The sequence below is a fragment of the Hyperolius riggenbachi genome, chromosome 8 (assembly GCF_040937935.1).
Source record: "Hyperolius riggenbachi isolate aHypRig1 chromosome 8, aHypRig1.pri, whole genome shotgun sequence".
Taxonomy (NCBI): domain Eukaryota; kingdom Metazoa; phylum Chordata; class Amphibia; order Anura; family Hyperoliidae; genus Hyperolius; species Hyperolius riggenbachi.
The window spans coordinates 9,327,260-9,347,509 of record NC_090653.1 but is presented as its reverse complement, the minus strand read 5'-3'; the positions used below and the strand labels follow the sequence as shown (position 1 = coordinate 9,347,509).

Below are 20,250 nucleotides of genomic sequence, written 5' to 3'. Positions count from 1 at the left end.
AGAGCGCACAACACACTGGCTAAAAATCCGGATGTTCTACCCCACTTCCTATGCGTATTGAAGCGGCGATTTTGGATGGGGACACATGGGCAAGCATTTTGGAGTGGAGCAGCAGTGACTTTACACGTGCTGGAGATGTTGGCAGTATGTCGGAGGTGGAGGTGAGTGCTAAACAGCGGAGGGCCTGATTCCACAGGTCCACCTTCTGCTGACCTCCAAGACCCCAACATTTTTATTCCTTTTCTACTATCTTTTGCCAAACGGATCCGGATCGCATCCTGATGAACACCTGATGCAAACTGACCGGATCCGGATCGGATCGGGATCAGAACCGTACGGTTCCGATCCGGATCCGCTCCGGATCCGGTCAGGTCATCCGGTCCGTTTGGCAGAGAACCGCAAGTGTGAACCGGCCCTAAGCGCATAGCAATTGCCCCTGGTGTGAAGCAGCCCTTAGGAGTGCCCCTCCCCCGAGCATCTTGATGAATGCCCCTTCCTCGAGCATCTTGATGAATGCCCCTTCCTCGAGCATCTTGATGAATGCCCCTTCCTCGAGCATCTTGATGAGTGCCCCTCCCTCGAGTATCTTGGAGTGCCCCTCTCTCGAGTATCTTGATGAGTGCCCCTCCCTCGAGTATGTTGGTATGCCCCTCCCCCGAGTATCTTGATGAGTGCCCCTTCCTCGAGTATCTTGGTGTGCCCCTCCCCAGAATATCTTGATGAGTGCCCCTCCCTCGAGTATCTTGGAGTGCCCCTCCCCCGAGTATGTTAATGAATGCCTCTCCCTCGAGTATCTTGGAGTGCCCCTCCCTCGAGTATCTTGATAAGTGCGCCTCGCTCGAGTATCTTGGAGTACCCCTCCCCCGAGTATCTTGAGGAGTGCACCTGTTATTAAACATGTGGAAGTTTTAATTGCATAAGTGTGTTGCTCCTGGAAACTGTTTCTTTGAGTACAGTATCTTTAGGATTAATGCGGGGGTCCGTGAAATATACTGGGGGAGGATGGGTGGGTGGAGCTTGGACAGTTCTGTTAGAAGCCAGGGTGGCTTTGTGCCGCTTCATACATAGGAAGCGACTGACATTAGTGCCTTAATGTGAAAAAATGAAAAAAAATCTTCACCTAAAATATATATTTTTTTAAAGAAGCCCATGCAAATTGCAAACATGCACAAACCCTGTGATAATTCAGCTATAAATGACAACTGTAGCAATAGGTACAGGGAGGCTGCCATATTTATTATCTGTTAAACAATACCAGTTGCCTGGCTATCCTGCTGATCTATTTGGCTGCAGTTGTGTCTAAATTACACCAGAAACAAGCATGCAGCTAATCTTGTCAGATCTGACAATCATGTCAGAAACACCTGATCTGCTGCATGCTTGTTCAGGGGCTATGGCTAAAAGTATTAGAGGCAGAGGATCAGCAGCGTAGCCAAACATGTGGCAGCCTCCATATACCTCTGGCTACAGTTGTCCTTTAAGTGAGCGGTTTCCCATGATGCATCACTACTGAATATGCAAATTATCTCTTTATGCCTTTGAAAACCAGGCTGCACATCCAGAGCCGCTGGTGTATAGTGAGCCTGTAGCTTATACATTTTACAGACCGTTCCTTTTAGTAGGAGGGCTTTTTGGTCTCTTTTAGCCCCTCCTCATGGTTCTCGGTCACCATGCACTCTCTATTCTGAAAAACTCTCCAAAACACAGTTATAGCTGTACTGAGGGCGGCCGTACCTGTAGTTCTCGATGTTGACGTATTCGGCCTCCCGCTTGGTCAGGAGGTGCTTGATGAGCCCCTCCCTCTGCCCTGATTGGCTGGCCGGGGTGAAGAGCTTACGCATGCTGTTAGTCACTCGTGGTTTGTCCCATCCAGCGGAATCCCTTTCCCGAGACGGCCTGTGAAAGAGAGACAGTCATTATTACACCTGTGATAGAGAGACAGTCATTATTACACCTGTGATAGAGAGACAGTCATTATTACACCTGTGATAGAGAGACAGTCGTTATTACACCTGTGATAGAGAGGCAGTCATTATTACACCTGTGATAGAGAGACAGTCATTATTACACCTGTGATAGAGAGACAGTCATTATTACACCTGTGATAGAGAGACAGTCATTATTACACCTGTGATAGAGAGACAGTCGTTATTACATCTGTGATAGAGAGACAGTCATTATTACACCTGTGATAGAGAGACAGTTGTTATTAAACCTGTGATAGAGAGACAGTCATTATTACACCTGTGATAGAGAGACAGTCATTATTACACCTGGGATAGAGAGACAGTCATTATTACACCTGTGATAGAGAGACAGTCGTTATTACACCTGGGATAGAGAGACAGTCATTATTACACCTGTGATAGAGAGACAGTCGTTATTACACCTGTGATAGAGAGACAGTCATTATTACACCTGTGATAGAGAGACAGTCGTTATTACACCTGTGATAGAGAGACAGTCATTATTACACCTGTGATAGAGAGACAGTCATTATTACACCTGTGATAGAGAGACAGTCATTATTACACCTGTGATAGAGAGACAGTCATTATTACACCTGTGATAGAGAGACAGTCGTTATTACACCTGGGATAGAGAGACAGTCATTATTACACCTGTGATAGAGAGACAGTCATTATTACACCTGGGATAGAGAGACAGTCACTATTACACCTGTGATAGAGAGACAGTCACTATTACACCTGTGATAGAGAGACAGTCATTATTACACCTGTGATAGAGAGACAGTCATTATTACACCTGTGATAGAGAGACAGTCGTTATTACACCTGTGATAGAGAGACAGTCGTTATTACACCTGTGATAGAGAGACAGTCATTATTACACCTGGGATAGAGAGACAGTCACTATTACACCTGTGATAGAGAGACAGTCATTATTACACCTGTGATAGAGAGACAGTCATTATTACACCTGTGATAGAGAGACAGTCATTATTACACCTGTGATAGAGAGACAGTCATTATTACACCTGTGATAGAGAGACAGTCATTATTACACCTGTGATAGAGAGACAGTTGTTATTAAACCTGTGATAGAGAGACAGTCATTATTACACCTGTGATAGAGAGACAGTCATTATTACACCTGGGATAGAGAGACAGTCATTATTACACCTGGGATAGAGAGACAGTCATTATTACACCTGGGATAGAGAGACAGTCATTATTACACCTGGGATAGAGAGACAGTCGTTATTACACCTGTGATAGAGAGACAGTCGTTATTACACCTGTGATAGAGAGACAGTCATTATTACACCTGTGATAGAGAGACAGTCGTTATTACACCTGTGATAGAGAGACAGTCGTTATTACACCTGTGATAGAGAGACAGTCATTATTACACCTGTGATAGAGAGACAGTCATTATTACACCTGTGATAGAGAGACAGTCATTATTACACCTGTGATAGAGAGACAGTCGTTATTACACCTGGGATAGAGAGACAGTCATTATTACACCTGGGATAGAGAGACAGTCATTATTACACCTGGGATAGAGAGACAGTCACTATTACACCTGTGATAGAGAGACAGTCATTATTACACCTGTGATAGAGAGACAGTCATTATTACACCTGTGATAGAGAGACAGTCGTTATTACACCTGTGATAGAGAGACAGTCGTTATTACACCTGTGATAGAGAGACAGTCGTTATTACACCTGGGATAGAGAGACAGTCACTATTACACCTGTGATAGAGAGACAGTCATTATTACACCTGTGATAGAGAGACAGTCATTATTACACCTGTGATAGAGAGACAGTCGTTATTACACCTGTGATAGAGAGACAGTCGTTATTACACCTGTGATAGAGAGACAGTCGTTATTACACCTGTGATAGAGAGACAGTCGTTATTACACCTGGGATAGAGAGACAGTCGTTATTACACCTGGGATAGAGAGACAGTCACTATTACACCTGTGATAGAGAGACAGTCATTATTACACCTGTGATAGAGAGACAGTCATTATTACACCTGTGATAGAGAGACAGTCATTATTACACCTGTGATAGAGAGGCAGTCGTTATTACATCTGTGATAGAGAGGCAGTCACTATTACACCTGGGATAGAGAGACAGTCATTATTACACCTGTGGTAGAGAGACAGTCATTATTACACCTGTGATAGAGAGACAGTCATTATTACACCTGCGATAGAGAGACAGTCATTATTACACCTGAGATAGAGAGACAGTCATTATTACACCTGGGATAGAGAGACAGTCACTATTACACCTGTGATAGAGAGACAGTCATTATTACAACTGTGATAGAGAGACAGTCATTATTACACCTGTGATAGTGAGACAGTCATTATTACACCTGTGATAGAGAGACAGTCATTATTACACCTGTGATATAGAGACAGTCACTATTACACCTGGGATAGAGAGACAGTCATTATTACACCTGTGATAGAGAGACAGTCATTATTACACCTGTGATAGAGAGACAGTCATTATTACACCTGCGATAGAGAGGCAGTCATTATTACACCTGTGATAGAGAGGCAGTCGTTATTACATCTGTGATAGAGAGGCAGTCACTATTACACCTGGGATAGAGAGACAGTCATTATTACACCTGTGATAGAGAGACAGTCACTATTACACCTGTGATAGAGAGACAGTCATTATTACAACTGTGATAGAGAGACAGTCATTATTACACCTGTGATAGTGAGACAGTCATTATTACACCTGTGATATAGAGACAGTCACTATTACACCTGGGATAGAGAGACAGTCATTATTACACCTGTGATAGAGAGACAGTCATTATTACACCTGTGATAGAGAGACAGTCATTATTACACCTGCGATAGAGAGGCAGTCATTATTACACCTGTGATAGAGAGACAGTCATTATTACAACTGTGATAGAGAGACAGTCATTATTACACCTGTGATAGTGAGACAGTCATTATTACACCTGTGATATAGAGACAGTCACTATTACACCTGGGATAGAGAGACAGTCATTATTACACCTGTGATAGAGAGACAGTCATTATTACACCTGGGATAGAGAGGCAGTCATTATTACACCTGTGATAGAGAGACAGTCATTATTACACCTGCGATAGAGAGGCAGTCATTATTACACCTGTGATAGAGAGACAGTCATTATTACAACTGTGATAGAGAGACAGTCATTATTACACCTGTGATAGTGAGACAGTCATTATTACACCTGTGATATAGAGACAGTCACTATTACACCTGTGATAGAGAGACAGTCATTATTACACCTGTGATAGAGAGACAGTCATTATTACACCTGTGATAGAGAGACAGTCATTATTACACCTGGGATAGAGAGACAGTCATTATTACACCTGGGATAGAGAGACAGTCATTATTACACCTGGGATAGAGAGACAGTCATTATTACACCTGTGATAGAGAGACAGTCATTATTACACCTGTGATAGAGAGACAGTCATTATTACACCTGTGATAGAGAGGCAGTCACTATTACACCTGGGATAGAGAGACAGTCATTATTACACCTGTGATAGAGAGACAGTCATTATTACACCTGTGATAGAGAGACAGTCATTATTACACCTGCGATAGAGAGACAGATAGAGAGACAGTCATTATTACACCTGCGATAGAGAGGCAGTCATTATTACACCTGTGATAGAGAGACAGTCATTATTACACCTGCGATAGAGAGACAGATAGAGAGACAGTCATTATTACACCTGCGATAGAGAGGCAGTCGTTATTACATCTGTGATAGAGAGGCAGTCACTATTACACCTGGGATAGAGAGACAGTCATTATTACACCTGTGATAGAGAGACAGTCATTATTACACCTGTGATAGAGAGACAGTCATTATTACACCTGTGATAGAGAGGCAGTCACTATTACACCTGGGATAGAGAGACAGTCATTATTACACCTGTGATAGAGAGACAGTCATTATTACACCTGTGATAGAGAGACAGTCATTATTACACCTGCGATAGAGAGACAGTCATTATTACACCTGCGATAGAGAGACAGTTGTTATTACACCTGTGATAGAGAGACAGTCGTTATTACACCTGTGATAGAGAGACAGTCATTATTACACCTGTGATAGAGAGACAGTCACTATTACACCTGTGATAGAGAGACAGTCATTATTACACCTGTGATAGAGAGACAGTCATTATTACACCTGTGATAGAGAGACAGTCATTATTAAATCTGTGATAGAGAGACAGTCATTATTACACCTGTGATAAAGAGACAGTCACTATTACACCTGTGATAGAGAGACGGTCATCATTACACCTGTGATAGAGAGACAGTCATTATTACACCTGTGATAGAGAGACAGTCGTTATTACACCTGTGATAGAGAGACAGTCATTATTACACCTGTGATAGAGAGACAGTCATTATTACACCTGTGATAGAGTGACAGTCATTATTACACCTGTGATAGAGAGACAGTCATTATTACACCTGTGATAGAGAGACAGTCATTATTACACATGTGATAGAGAGGCAGTCGTTATTACATCTGTGATAGAGAGACAGTCATTATTACACCTGTGATAGAGAGACAGTCGTTATTACACCTGTGATAGAGAGACAGTCGTTATTACACCTGTGATAGAGAGAAAGTCACTATTACACCTGTGATAGAGAGACAGTCATTATTACACCTGTGATAGAGAGACAGTCGCTATTACACCTGTGATAGAGAGACAGTCGTTATTACACCTGGGATAGAGAGACAGTCGTTATTACACCTGGGATAGAGAGACAGTCATTATTACACCTGTGATAGAGAGGCAGTCGTTATTACACCTGTGATAGAGAGACAGTCATTATTACACCTGCGATAGAGAGGCAGTCATTATTACACCTGTGATAGAGAGGCAGTCGTTATTACATCTGTGATAGAGAGGCAGTCATTATTACACCTGTGATAGAGAGACAGTCATTATTACACCTGTGATAGAGAGACAGTCATTATTACACCTGTGATAGAGAGGCAGTCACTATTACACCTGGGATAGAGAGACAGTCATTATTACACCTGTGATAGAGAGACAGTTATTATTACACCTGTGATAGAGAGACAGTCATTATTACACCTGCGATAGAGAGGCAGTCATTATTACACCTGTGATAGAGAGGCAGTCGTTATTACATCTGTGATAGAGAGGCAGTCACTATTACACCTGGGATAGAGAGACAGTCATTATTACACCTGTGATAGAGAGACAGTCATTATTACACCTGTGATAGAGAGACAGTCATTATTACACCTGTGATAGAGAGGCAGTCACTATTACACCTGGGATAGAGAGACAGTCATTATTACACCTGTGATAGAGAGACAGTCATTATTACACCTGTGATAGAGAGACAGTCATTATTACACCTGCGATAGAGAGACAGTCATTATTACACCTGCGATAGAGAGACAGTCGTTATTACACCTGCGATAGAGAGACAGTCGTTATTACACCTGTGATAGAGAGACAGTCATTATTACACCTGTGATAGAGAGACAGTCACTATTACACCTGTGATAGAGAGACAGTCATTATTACACCTGTGATAGAGAGACAGTCATTATTACACCTGTGATAGAGAGACAGTCATTATTACATCTGTGATAGAGAGACAGTCATTATTACACCTGTGATAAAGAGACAGTCACTATTACACCTGTGATAGAGAGACGGTCATCATTACACCTGTGATAGAGAGACAGTCATTATTACACCTGTGATAGAGAGACAGTCGTTATTACACCTGTGATAGAGAGACAGTCATTATTACACCTGTGATAGAGAGACAGTCGTTATTACACCTGTGATAGAGAGACAGTCATTATCACACCTGTGATAGAGAGACAGTCATTATTACACCTGTGATAGAGAGACAGTCATTATTACACCTGTGATAGAGTGACAGTCATTATTACACCTGTGATAGAGAGACAGTCATTATTACACCTGTGATAGAGAGACAGTCATTATTACACATGTGATAGAGAGGCAGTCGTTATTACATCTGTGATAGAGAGACAGTCATTATTACACCTGTGATAGAGAGACAGTCATTATTACACCTGTGATAGAGAGACAGTCGTTATTACACCTGTGATAGAGAGAAAGTCACTATTACACCTGTGATAGAGAGACAGTCATTATTACACCTGGGATAGAGAGACAGTCATTATTACACCTGCGATAGAGAGACAGTCATTATTACACCTGTGATAGAGAGACAGTCGTTATTACACCTGTGATAGAGAGACAGTCGTTATTACACCTGTGATAGAGAGAAAGTCGTTATTACACCTGTGATAGAGAGACAGTCGTTATTACACCTGTGATAGAGAGACAGTCTCTATTACACCTGTGATAGAGAGACAGTCATTATTACACCTGTGATAGAGAGACAGTCATTATTACACCTGTGATAGAGAGACAGTCATTATTACATCTGTGATAGAGAGACAGTCATTATTACACCTGTGATAAAGAGACAGTCACTATTACACCTGTGATAGAGAGACGGTCATTATTACACCTGTGATAGAGAGACGGTCATTATTACACCTGTGATAGAGAGACAGTCGTTATTACATCTGTGATAGAGAGACAGTCGTTATCACACCTGTGATAGAGAGACAGTCGTTATTACACCTGTGATAGAGAGACAGTCATTATTACACCTGTGATAGAGTGACAGTCATTATTACACCTGTGATAGAGAGAGAGTCATTATTACACCTGTGATAGAGAGACAGTCATTATTACACATGTGATAGAGAGGCAGTCGTTATTACATCTGTGATAGAGAGACAGTCATTATTACACCTGTGATAGAGAGACAGTCATTATTACACCTGTGATAGAGAGACAGTCGTTATTACACCTGTGATAGAGAGAAAGTCACTATTACACCTGTGATAGAGAGACAGTCATTATTACACCTGTGATAGAGAGACAGTCGTTATTACATCTGTGATAGAGAGACAGTCGCTATTACACCTGTGATAGAGAGACAGTCGTTATTACACCTGGGATAGAGAGACAGTCGTTATTACACCTGTGATAGAGAGGCAGTCGTTATTACACCTGTGATAGAGAGACAGTCATTATTACTCCTGTGATAGAGAGACAGTCATTATTACACCTGGGATAGAGAGGCAGTCATTATTACACCTGTGATAGAGAGACAGTCATTATTACACCTGTGATAGAGAGGCAGTCGTTATTACATCTGTGATAGAGAGACAGTCACTATTACACCTGTGATAGAGAGACAGTCATTATTACATCTGTGATAGAGAGACAGTCACTATTACACCTGTGATAGAGAGACAGTCATTATTACACCTGCGATAGAGAGACAGTCATTATTACACCTGTGATAGAGAGACAGTCATTATTACACCTGTGATAGAGAGACAGTCATTATTACACCTGCGATAGAGAGACAGTCATTATTACACCTGCGATAGAGAGACAGTCATTATTACACCTGCGATAGAGAGACAGTCATTATTACACCTGTGATAGAGAGACAGTCACTATTACACCTGTGATAGAGAGACAGTCATTATTACACCTGTGATAGAGAGACAGTCATTATTACACCTGTGATAGAGAGACAGTCATTATTACACCTGCGATAGAGAGACAGTCCTTATTACACCTGTGATAGAGAGGCAGTCATTATTACACCTGTGATAGAGAGACAGTCATTATTACACCTGTGATAGAGAGACAGTCATTATTACACCTGTGATAGAGAGACGGTCGTTATTACATCTGTGATAGAGAGACAGTCACTATTACACCTGTGATAGAGAGACAGTCGTTATTACACCTGTGATAGAGAGGCAGTCATTATTACACCTGTGATAGAGAGGCAGTCGTTATTACACCTGTGATAGAGAGACAGTCACTATTACACCTGTGATAGAGAGACAGTCATTATTACACCTGTGATAGAGAGACAGTCATTATTACACCTGTGATAGAGAGACAGTCATTATTACACCTGTGATAGAGAGACAGTCATTATTACACCTGTGATAGAGAGACAGTCATTATTACACCTGCGATAGAGAGACAGTCATTATTACACCTGCGATAGAGAGACAGTCATTATTACACCTGTGATAGAGAGACAGTCATTATTACACCTGTGATAGAGAGACAGTCATTATTACACCTGCGATAGAGAGACAGTCATTATTACACCTGTGATAGAGAGGCAGTCATTATTACACCTGTGATAGAGAGACAGTCATTATTACACCTGTGATAGAGAGACAGTCATTATTACACCTGTGATAGAGAGACAGTCGTTATTACATCTGTGATAGAGAGACAGTCACTATTACACCTGTGATAGAGAGACAGTCGTTATTACACCTGGGATAGAGAGACAGTCATTATTACACCTGTGATAGAGAGGCAGTCGTTATTACACCTGTGATAGAGAGACAGTCACTATTACACCTGTGATAGAGAGACAGTCATTATTACACCTGTGATAGAGAGACAGTCATTATTACACCTGTGATATAGAGACAGTCATTATCACACCTGTGATAGAGAGACAGTCATTATTACACCTATGATAGGGAGACAGTCATTATTACACCTGTGATAGAGAGACAGTCATTATTACACCTGTGATAAAAAGAAGCAACTGCCATGTGATTGGTTGATTAGATAATTGCATTAATGAGAAACTGAGAAACTGAACAGGTGTTCCTAATAATCCTTTAGGTGAGTATATATATATATATATATATATGTATCAGCTCGGGTCCCAACACTACATAGATGCATCGCTGTGCTGTTCCTTACTGACGTATGTATTCAGCACTGGGGTCCCCGCACATTGCTAGCGATCGCATGCTGCCGCTACAGACACACAGGCTGCTGGAAATGGAACCCTACATGCCCAACCAGTACTGCAGTATGGCATGTGTGGTATAATATGGTATGGTATCATTTTATGCAGGACGGGCCAATAAATATATTGTGAGGTGTTTCATAACTGTGGCATTTGTCATGTAAAAATTAGGAAGGGTAAAACATGAAAAATGTGTATTTTCTGCATTTACACCTAATTCTTACATGCAGACTGGCTATAGAATTAAGCAACTCTTTGAAAAGAAATATTATGTTATCCCGAAAAAAAAAAATTGTATATATATATATATTTGCTGGCGTAAGTATTACAAAAGTTATTGCTGTAACAATGGGCGACACAGATGAAATGCCAAAATTGGCGGGACCCTTATGGGGTAAACCCCTCCGGACCTGAAGCGGTTAACATAAAAAGTAACATAAATAATGATCACATAAATAGCACACGCAGGAGTACTTACTGGCGGTTCAGAGGGGGCGGGGGAGGGGGCGGAGGCTCCCGCCGGGCCACCTGCTGCTGGTTCTGCAGGTTCCTCTTTTCTTCAAGTTTTCTGGAGCTAAAGTTGTCTTCAAACCCCAATTTGCCTGAAAGGTAAGAAAAGGTAAGTCATATAGAAGTCATAGAAGTGAAGGGTGCAGACAGCAATCACTAGGTGGCAGCGCTGCGCTCCCTGTTCCCAGGATCCATAGCTGCTGGTTGGGGGAGGCAATACATCCTACAGAAAAAGGAATTACAGGTACACATCAAGGGTTAAAAAGACACCTAAAGTGAGAGGGATATGGTGGCTGCCATATATTTATTTCCTATGCAGATTGCCTGGCAGTCCTGCTGAACTTGTGTCTCTAATATCTTTAGCCATGGCCTACAGTCTATCCTAATACTAGGCTCTTGGAAACTTACTGGTAATTGAAGTTGAGGTACAAATTCTCTCACAAGAGACCAACTATTTTAAGTTAGATTTACTCTACTTGATAATTTTCATATCAGTACTAAGTAGAGCAGGGGTCTCAAACTCGCGGCCCGCGGGCCATTTGCGGCCCCCGATACAATATTTTGTGGCCCTCGCCGGCAAAAGCTTCCTTATAGTTCGCTTCAGTGCTCCCAAGTAATCTGCCGCATCCCTGCCGCTAAACGAGGGCTGCAGAGTCCCCAAATCGCCCGGGGGCAATCCGCCGGCATTTCCTGGAAGGGGCAGAGCTTTCAGCTTCAGCTCTGCCCCTCCTGACGTCAATCGCCGCCTCTCCCCGCCCCTCTCTGTGAAGGACGAGTGAGAGGGGAGGGCAGAGGCGGCGATGCACCGCGATTGTGAAATTCCTTATGCGGCCCGGCCTCATCCTGACTTTGCCTCCTGCGGCCCCCCAGGTACATTGAGTTTGAGACCCCTGAAGTAGAGTATTGCATTTTCAGCTTAATACAAAAATACACGGAGGAAACAAGTACACTGTAGAACAGACTAGATTAGTGTTAGTTTATTGTACCCTTAGTTTTAGTTTAGTTTTAGCTGAGTTAGTTTAAAGACCTTATATTTTGGGAAGTTATCCACAGAAATATTTGATAACTAAAGTATTATTTTTAGTATGTTTATAAGAATAAGACATTATATGGTAAGCTGGATGCATCCTCTGGGAGCTTAGTAAGGTGGTACCGGTCCCCCAGCTTCCCAGCAGGTCCTGCTCCGGATAAATGCTAACATATATATATATATATATATATATACAATGTCTTATAAATACAGATATGTGTTAATTAAAGTATTTTATCAAGGAAATATAATTCCGTATCTATAGTGTTGTGACCGCTTGTATACAATTTTATAATATACAATATATTATATTGTCAATGTCATTGCATAAGTTTATGTATGTAGATGTAAACAACTGTTATGCCTAAAGTGGGCACTGTTTGTTTTGAAAACCCAATAAAAATATTGTGAAATAATATCTTTAGCCACAGCCCCTGAACAAGCATGCTGCAGATCAGGTACTCTGACTGAAGTCAGACTGGATTAGCTACATCGAGATAAAAACAAGGAACACCAAGAGCCCCAATAGTGTAATATGTACTGGTAAATGGTTACTAGATAGAGTAAATATTAATACTCACAAACCAGGGTTACCATTAGGCAACCACTGTAACGGCAGGTGGGGAGATTTTCCTGACCCCACTCAGGAATAAGAAGTCGCTCTCTGTAGATGAGAAAAAAGGGGGTTCAACCCTCCACCCAGGGTGGACTCAATATTATGCAGGAGAACAGAGGCGCCAAAAGGATAAAAGGAAGCTAAATGAGCTTAAAAACCAAATTCTTGGTAAACAGTGGAGGTAGGCAGAGGTGCCTGGCGCTTCTACTGACCACATATGCTATTGCTCCGTTGTTATTGCCCGATGAAGCGGGATCAAACCTGCGAAACGCGTGGCATATTTGGAGTTTATAAATAAAATATATTGACTGTGTTTACTACAGTCGTTGTGTGTCTACTTGGAGGAGGTAAGTCCACCACTCCCTCCTATATTTACCAAGAATTTGGTTTTTAAGCTCATTTAGCTTCCTTTAATCCTTTTGGCGCCTCTGTTCTCCTGCATAATGGATTAGCTACATGCTTGTTTCTGGTGTGATTCAGACACTACTGCAGCCAAAGAGATCAGCAGGATAGCCAGACAACTGGTATTGTTTAAAGGACAGCTGAAGCAAGAAGTATATGGTGGCTGCAATATGTATTTCCTTTTAAGCAATACCAGTTGCCTGGCAGCCCTGCTGATCCTCCTGCATCTAATACTGTTAGCCATAGACCCTGAACAAGGGATTAGCTGCATGCTTGTTTCTGGTGGGATTCAGACACTACTGCAGCCAAGCAGAGCAGCAGGGCAGCCAGGCAACTGGTATTATTTAAAAGAAAATAAATATGGCAGCCTTCATATTCTAATCACTTCAGTTGTCCTTAAAAGGAGCACTCCAGCAAAGAAAAAAAAAAAAAAAGTAAGCAGTTAAAATCTGACAGAACCGACAGGTTTTGGACTAGTCCATTTCCTTATGGGGGTTACCTCAGGGTTTTCTTTGTTTTGAAAAGCATTTCCTGAATGGCAGTTTAACTGGCAAAATAGTAAGATACCAGCCGGCCTCCCTCCTCACTTGCACACTATTTTGTAAGTTAGACTTGGCAACTGCCATTCAGGAAATGCTTTTGAAAACTAAGAAAACCCTGAGAATCCCCCATGAGGAGATGGACTAGTCCAAAACCTGTTGGTTCTGTCACATTTAACTGCTTACTTTTTTCGCTGGAGTGCTCCTTTAAAGTGGACCTCAACTCTTGCATAGGACAGAAGGAACACAGAGGAGTGCACCCTGTATGTATTTAGAGAGTTTAGCCTTCTAATTACCCATCATCTGTGTCTAATCACAAGTTGTAATTTGATCTCTCAGCATTGTCAGCTTAGGAATCTCCTCTGCCATGGCAGAGCAGCTAATTTGTAAACACAGGATGTTAACCCTTTGTCTGCTTCCATGAAAGCATGAAGTAGGCACACTGCAGATTTAAAGAGGAGCCGTCAGCCATACTAGCTCAGAACTCCCCTGCCGCCCCCCCCCCAAAAAAAACCAACACCACCTATATAAGTAGATAAATACTTGCTCTACTTACATAACTTGTGTATTGTACCGTCCACGTTTTGATTTTAGTGATTTTTCTATAGTAAAATAAAGGATTCTCCATTTTGTATCAGGATCGTATCGGCTGTAACAAATATTTTTCTTTTAAGGTGATTATGCTGTTGCTTTTCTTTTAGAGCAGGGAGTTCTGAGTTCAGGTCCACTTTAAAAGGAATCCAATATGGCAGCCTCCATATAGCTCTCAGTTCAGGCATATATATTGTAGAGAAAGGCTTGAGGTCAATGTGCGGCTGGTTACAATGTACAGATCTGTAGGCACAGGTCACACGGCTTCTGCAGATTACAGGCCTGAAGGTAAACGTACAGTAACCACAATAAACGTAAAGCGGATCACCTCCTGTTAATGCGTAACCTGCGGCCTGCAGTATAACTTACAGCTTATCTGATGATGAGAGATAACTGTGTACAAACAGCAGCACCAGATTTATACGCTGGCAATATAACCAACCGGTGTCTGAGCAGAAGCAGAACCAATCTCGCTACAGGTACATGTCACAAGACAAGCGGGACAAGAAATCCCCACAAACTGACCATCAGCGACTCCTGCTTCACATGTCATCTGGAAATACAAACTTAATGGACCACTATCAAGCAAAATGTAAAATACATGAAAACACAAATGAATACATTTCTCCCAGAATAAAATGAGCTACAAATTATTTTCTCCGACATTGCTGTCACAGTAAGTAGAAGAAATCCGACTGTACTGGCAGGTTTTGGACTAGCCCATCTCCTCATGGGGGGGGGATCATGTTTTTTTTATTTTTATTATTTTCAAAAGTACTTAGTGAATGGCAGTTGCTCAGTCCAAATGCCAGACTAGTGGGCAAGCAGGTAGTAAGGTCGGCTGGCATCTTTGTATAGATTATTTCCAGGGAGTGCTTTTGTAAAGAATAAGTGAAATACTGAGAATCTCCCATAAAGAGATGGACTAATCAAAAACTTGTCAGTTCTGTCAGATTTCTACTACCTCCTGTAAGTAACAGCAACTTAGAAGAAAGGTAATTTATAGCTCATTTTACTCTGGGAGAAATGTAATTCTTTAATTTATGAAAGAAAGAAAGCTTCTCATTTGCATGTGTTTATATGTATTTTAAGTTTTATTTAATTTTTCACGATAGTGGTGCTTTAAACGACGGCTTAAGGGAACGATAAACGAACGATCCACACGGTACGCAGGCATTTTGAACGGCCGACATGAAGGATCACTCCGGCAGATAATCGTTTATCGCCAGCAGTGTGTGCAGACCTCCGAGCAATTTTTAAACGACGTGTTTGCACGTCCTGCATCAGTTAAAGAGAACCCGAGGTGGGTTTGAAGAATATTATCTGCATACAGAGGCTGGATCTCCCTATACAGCCCAGCCTCTGTTGCTATCCCAAACCCCCCTAAGGTCCCCCTGCACTCTGCAATCCCTCATAAATCACAGCCATGCTGTGAGGCTGTGTTTACATCTGTAGTGTCAGTCTCCGCTGCTCTCCCCGCCTCATACAGAACTCCAGTTCCCGCCTGCATCCCTTCCCTCCCTGCTGATTGGAGGGAAGGGACGTGGGCAGGGACCGGAGCTCTGCAGGAGGCGGGGGAGCAGCGGAGACTGACACTACAGATGTAAACACAGCCTCACAGCATGGCTGTGATTTATGAGGGATTGCAGAGTGCAGGGGGACCTTAGGGGGGTTTGGGATAGCAACAGAGGCTCAGCAAGCAGTTATCAGGCAGCAGTGAGCAGCTGCCAGGCAGCAGTGAGCAGCTGCCAGGCAGCAGTGAGCAGCTGCCAGGCAGCAGTGAGCAGCTGCCAGGCAGCAGTGAGCAGTTGCCAGGCAGCAGTGAGCAGTTGCCAGGCAGCAGCGAGCAGTTGCCAGGCAGCAGCGAGCAGTTGCCAGGCAGCAGCGAGCAGTTGCCAGGCAGCAGCGAGCAGTTGCCAGGCAGCAGCGAGCAGTTGCCAGGCAGCAGCGAGCAGTTACCAGGCAGCAGCGAGCAGTTACCAGGCAGCAGCTAGCAGTTATCATGCAGCAGTGAGCAGTTACCAGGCAGAAGCAATCAGTCACTGCCTATCAACTGTCCGTGGAAAAGAGGCCTCAGAGCAGAGAGAAAGCTCTAAGTTCAGGTCCGCTTTAAAGTGATTGCAGCGATTTGCAGCAGTTCATCGCACTCGATTTCAGACAGGGAATCGCAGCCTACTGGAATCAATAGATTGCTTTCAAATTTGCGTGCAGAGAAAAAAAAAAAAACAGTGCAGCAGCATTTTTTTTTTGGAACGACACATCTGAAGTTTATCCGGTTATCCTACCTGCACGTGACCCAAAGTAATGGTGTTATCTGTGTGATAATCATAACTCCTCTACTGGTCATAGTCATCTAGTACTAAAAGCAGCCTTCATGCATAATAATGCTATATCCAGTTGAATTTGTAAGCACTGCTATTTTCAGACTACACAGTTTTGTATCAGTGTAGCTTGCACACAAAAGCTCCCTCAAGCCTTATATCCACAGGCTGGAGAACTCTTTAAAATGTTGAAAATAAACCAATTAACCATGCCAGGCACAAAACAAGAGTCTCGTATTATTACTGTTATTGATTTATAGATGTTCTTACAACTTATATTGGCATGGAAATGCCAGTCACGGCATACCAAGACGTGGCCATGCACCTTAGCACCACGCCAGAAAAATGTTCCTGTCACCAAGAAAGAAAGTTTCTAGCACACGTGTGGAGAAGTCAGTGGGTGCTGCAATACCAAGATACAACAGGAGGTAGAGCTAGGTCAGATAGAGGAGGTCAATGAAATGCAAATGATTCCAGCATCCATGAAAGTGCATTGCAAATTGTGTGCGGCGTGGAGTTGGGCCAATGCAAATCAGCAGGAAGTGCGTCTGATTGGCCCAATCCAAAGCTGCATATGTTTTGTATTAAATTTGCATGCAAGACAGAATTATCTGTAATTAGTGGGAGCGCTCTGTACAATCGCCCCGCGGACGCAGTGACAGCGTGTTCCATAATACCTGAAGGGGCCGTCCTCGCGGTGGTCCCGGACGTAGAGCCCACTCTCTCCGCAGGTTGGTACCAGTTAGCTGACTCTTTCCTGTCGGGTCGGACTGGCTTCATGCTCCCCGCCCCTGGGATAGATGGAGAAATAAGGCATTGGTGAAAAACCTGCTTAATCTGTACATTCATATCTATGGTGTCATGGGGATGGGGGGATAGAGAAGGGAGAGGAGTGGGGAGGAGGAGGAGAGAAGAAAGGAGAGGGGGAGGAGAGAAGGGAGAGGGGGAGGAGAGAAGGGAGAGGGGGAGGAGAGATGGAGGGAGGGGAAGAGGAGGGGGGGAGGGAAGGTAAGGGGAGCGGAGAAGGGATGGAGGTGAGAGGAGGGGAGGAAGGGAGAGGAGGAGAAGCAATTGGGAGCCTCCTGCCTTTACTGCGTCCCCCTTCCTCCATCACAGTACATTCATATCTATGGTGTCGTGTGGGGGGGGGGGGGATAGAGAAGGGAGAGGAGTGGGGGAGGGTAGAGGAGGGGAGGAGAGATGGAGGAGCAGGGTGCGAGAAGAGGATGGGGGGAGAGGAGGAGAAGCAATTGGGAGCGTCCTGCCTTTACTGCGTCCCCCTTCCTCCATCACAGTACATTCATATCTATGGTGTCGTTGGGGGGGGGGGATAGAGAAGGGAGAGGAGGGGGGAGAGGAGGGGGGGAGGGGAGAGGTGGGGGGAGAGGAGTGGGGGAGGGGAGAGGAGGGGGGGGAGAGATGGAGGAGCAGGGTGTGAGAAGAAGAAGGGGGAGAAGAGGATGGAGGGCGATAGGAGGATGGAGGAGGATAGGAGGGGGAGGAGAGGAGGAGGGGGAGGAAAGGAGGAGGGGGGGAAAGAGGGGGGAGGTGAGAACAAGAGGTGGGGAGATGTAATTGGGAGCCTCCTGTCTTTACTACCCCTATCTCAGCTCTACAGGACAGTATACAGGTAGTCCCCGGTTAACGAACGAGATAGGGACTGTAGGTTCGTTCTTAACCTGAATCTGTTCTTAAAGAGACACTGAAGCGAAAAAAAAACTATGATATTATAATTTATATGTGTAGTACAGCTAAGAAATAAAACATTAAGATCAGATACATCAGTCTAATTGTTTCCAGTACAGGAAGAGTTAAGAAACTCCAGTTATCTCTATACAAAAAAGCCATTATCTCTATGACTTTCAAAAGTCGTGGAGAGGGCTGTTTTCTGACTTTTATTATCTCAACTGTTAGTTAACTATTTACTTTTCCTCTGGCAGAGGAGAGGTCATTAGTTCACAGACTGCTCTGAAATAATCATTTTGAATGCTGAGTGTTGTGTAATCTGCACATATTAGAGAATGATGCAATGTTAGAAAAAACACTATATACCTGAAAATAAAAATATGAGAATATTTTCTTTGCTGCTAATCTTCTAGTAATTATTCATAGTACACAACCAATTCATTATAGCATATATTTTTTTTCGCTTCAGTGTCTCTTTAAGTCGGAACATTCTGTCCCCTGTACCTCCTCTGTACCCCCTGTGCCTCCAGTGTCCCTCTCTGTGTCACCTCTGTCCTCTGTACCTCCTCTGTACCCCCTGTGCCTCCAGTGTCCCTCTCTGTGTCACCTCTGCCCTCTGTACCTCCTCTGTGCCCCCTGTGCCTCCAGTGTCCCCCTCTGTGTCACCACTGCCCTCTGCACCTGCTTATACAAGCTTAAAAGCCATTTTTTCTTTGAATTTTTTAAAATCGATTTTCTCAAAAACGACAAGTCCAATTTGGGGAAAAAATTTTTTTGTCTTGTTCTCATGGAAACACAGAATCCATGCCGTTCGTATCGGCGGTCGTTCGTAAGTCGGGGACTACCTGTACAGCTTGGCTGAACACACACAGCTGTCGGGACATGCCATCTGTTCTCATCACACCTATGTAAGCCCCGCCCCCTCTCCTGACTGCCACCGGACAGCTCTGTCACAGCTCTTAGGCAGCCTGGCATTTCCCTGAAGTATTTGAGGTATGTTAATCCTGGAGATACACAGAAGGAGGAAGCAGAAGTCACACTGATGGGCAGGAAGTCATAATAATAGAAGTCCTTCAGCAGAAACCCTGCAACCGGCGTCACACCAATAATTGCCGGCAGACTGCAGCGCTAAAGCCAACTGGCACAGGGCAGCTCACAGGACCACTTTTGTCACACTCTGTATAGCTTAAAGAGGAACTGTCACAAAAATCTTAAAATGTAAAACACACACAAATAAGAAGTATGTTTCTTCCAGAGAACAATAAGCCATAAATTACTTTTCTCCTACTATAATGCTGTCACTTACAGTAAGTAGTAGAAATCTGACATTACGGCAGGTTTTGGGCTAGCCCATCTCTTCATGGGGGATTCTCAGCAAGGCCCTTATTCTTTATAAAGACATTCCCTGTAAATGATTACTACAAAGATGCTGGCCAGCCCCCCTGCTTGCTGCACACTATTTTGGCAGTTGGACGGAGCAACTGCCATTTACTAAGTGCTTTTTAAAAATAAAGAAAGCCCTGAGAACCCCCTATGAGAAGATGGGCTAGTCCAAAACCTGTCACTTCTGTCAGATTTCTACTACTTACTGTAAGTGACAGCAACATAGGAGAAATGTA

The 20,250-nt window shown here is 43.2% G+C and overlaps 1 protein-coding gene across 3 annotated transcripts in view; it reads right to left on the bottom strand.

Moving 5' to 3' along the window:
- Positions 1-20,250, bottom strand: part of OCRL (OCRL inositol polyphosphate-5-phosphatase) — a 136,262-nt gene that overhangs the window by 79,280 nt on the left and 36,732 nt on the right. For all 3 annotated transcript variants that reach the window (XM_068249990.1, XM_068249991.1, XM_068249992.1), the window contains 3 exons: positions 17,623-17,736; positions 11,415-11,538; positions 1,735-1,896 (listed from right to left, as the gene is read on the bottom strand). In XM_068249990.1, coding sequence (XP_068106091.1) covers positions 1,735-1,896; positions 11,415-11,538; positions 17,623-17,736 — 400 coding nt within the window. The remainder of the gene's footprint in view (positions 1-1,734; positions 1,897-11,414; positions 11,539-17,622; positions 17,737-20,250) is intronic.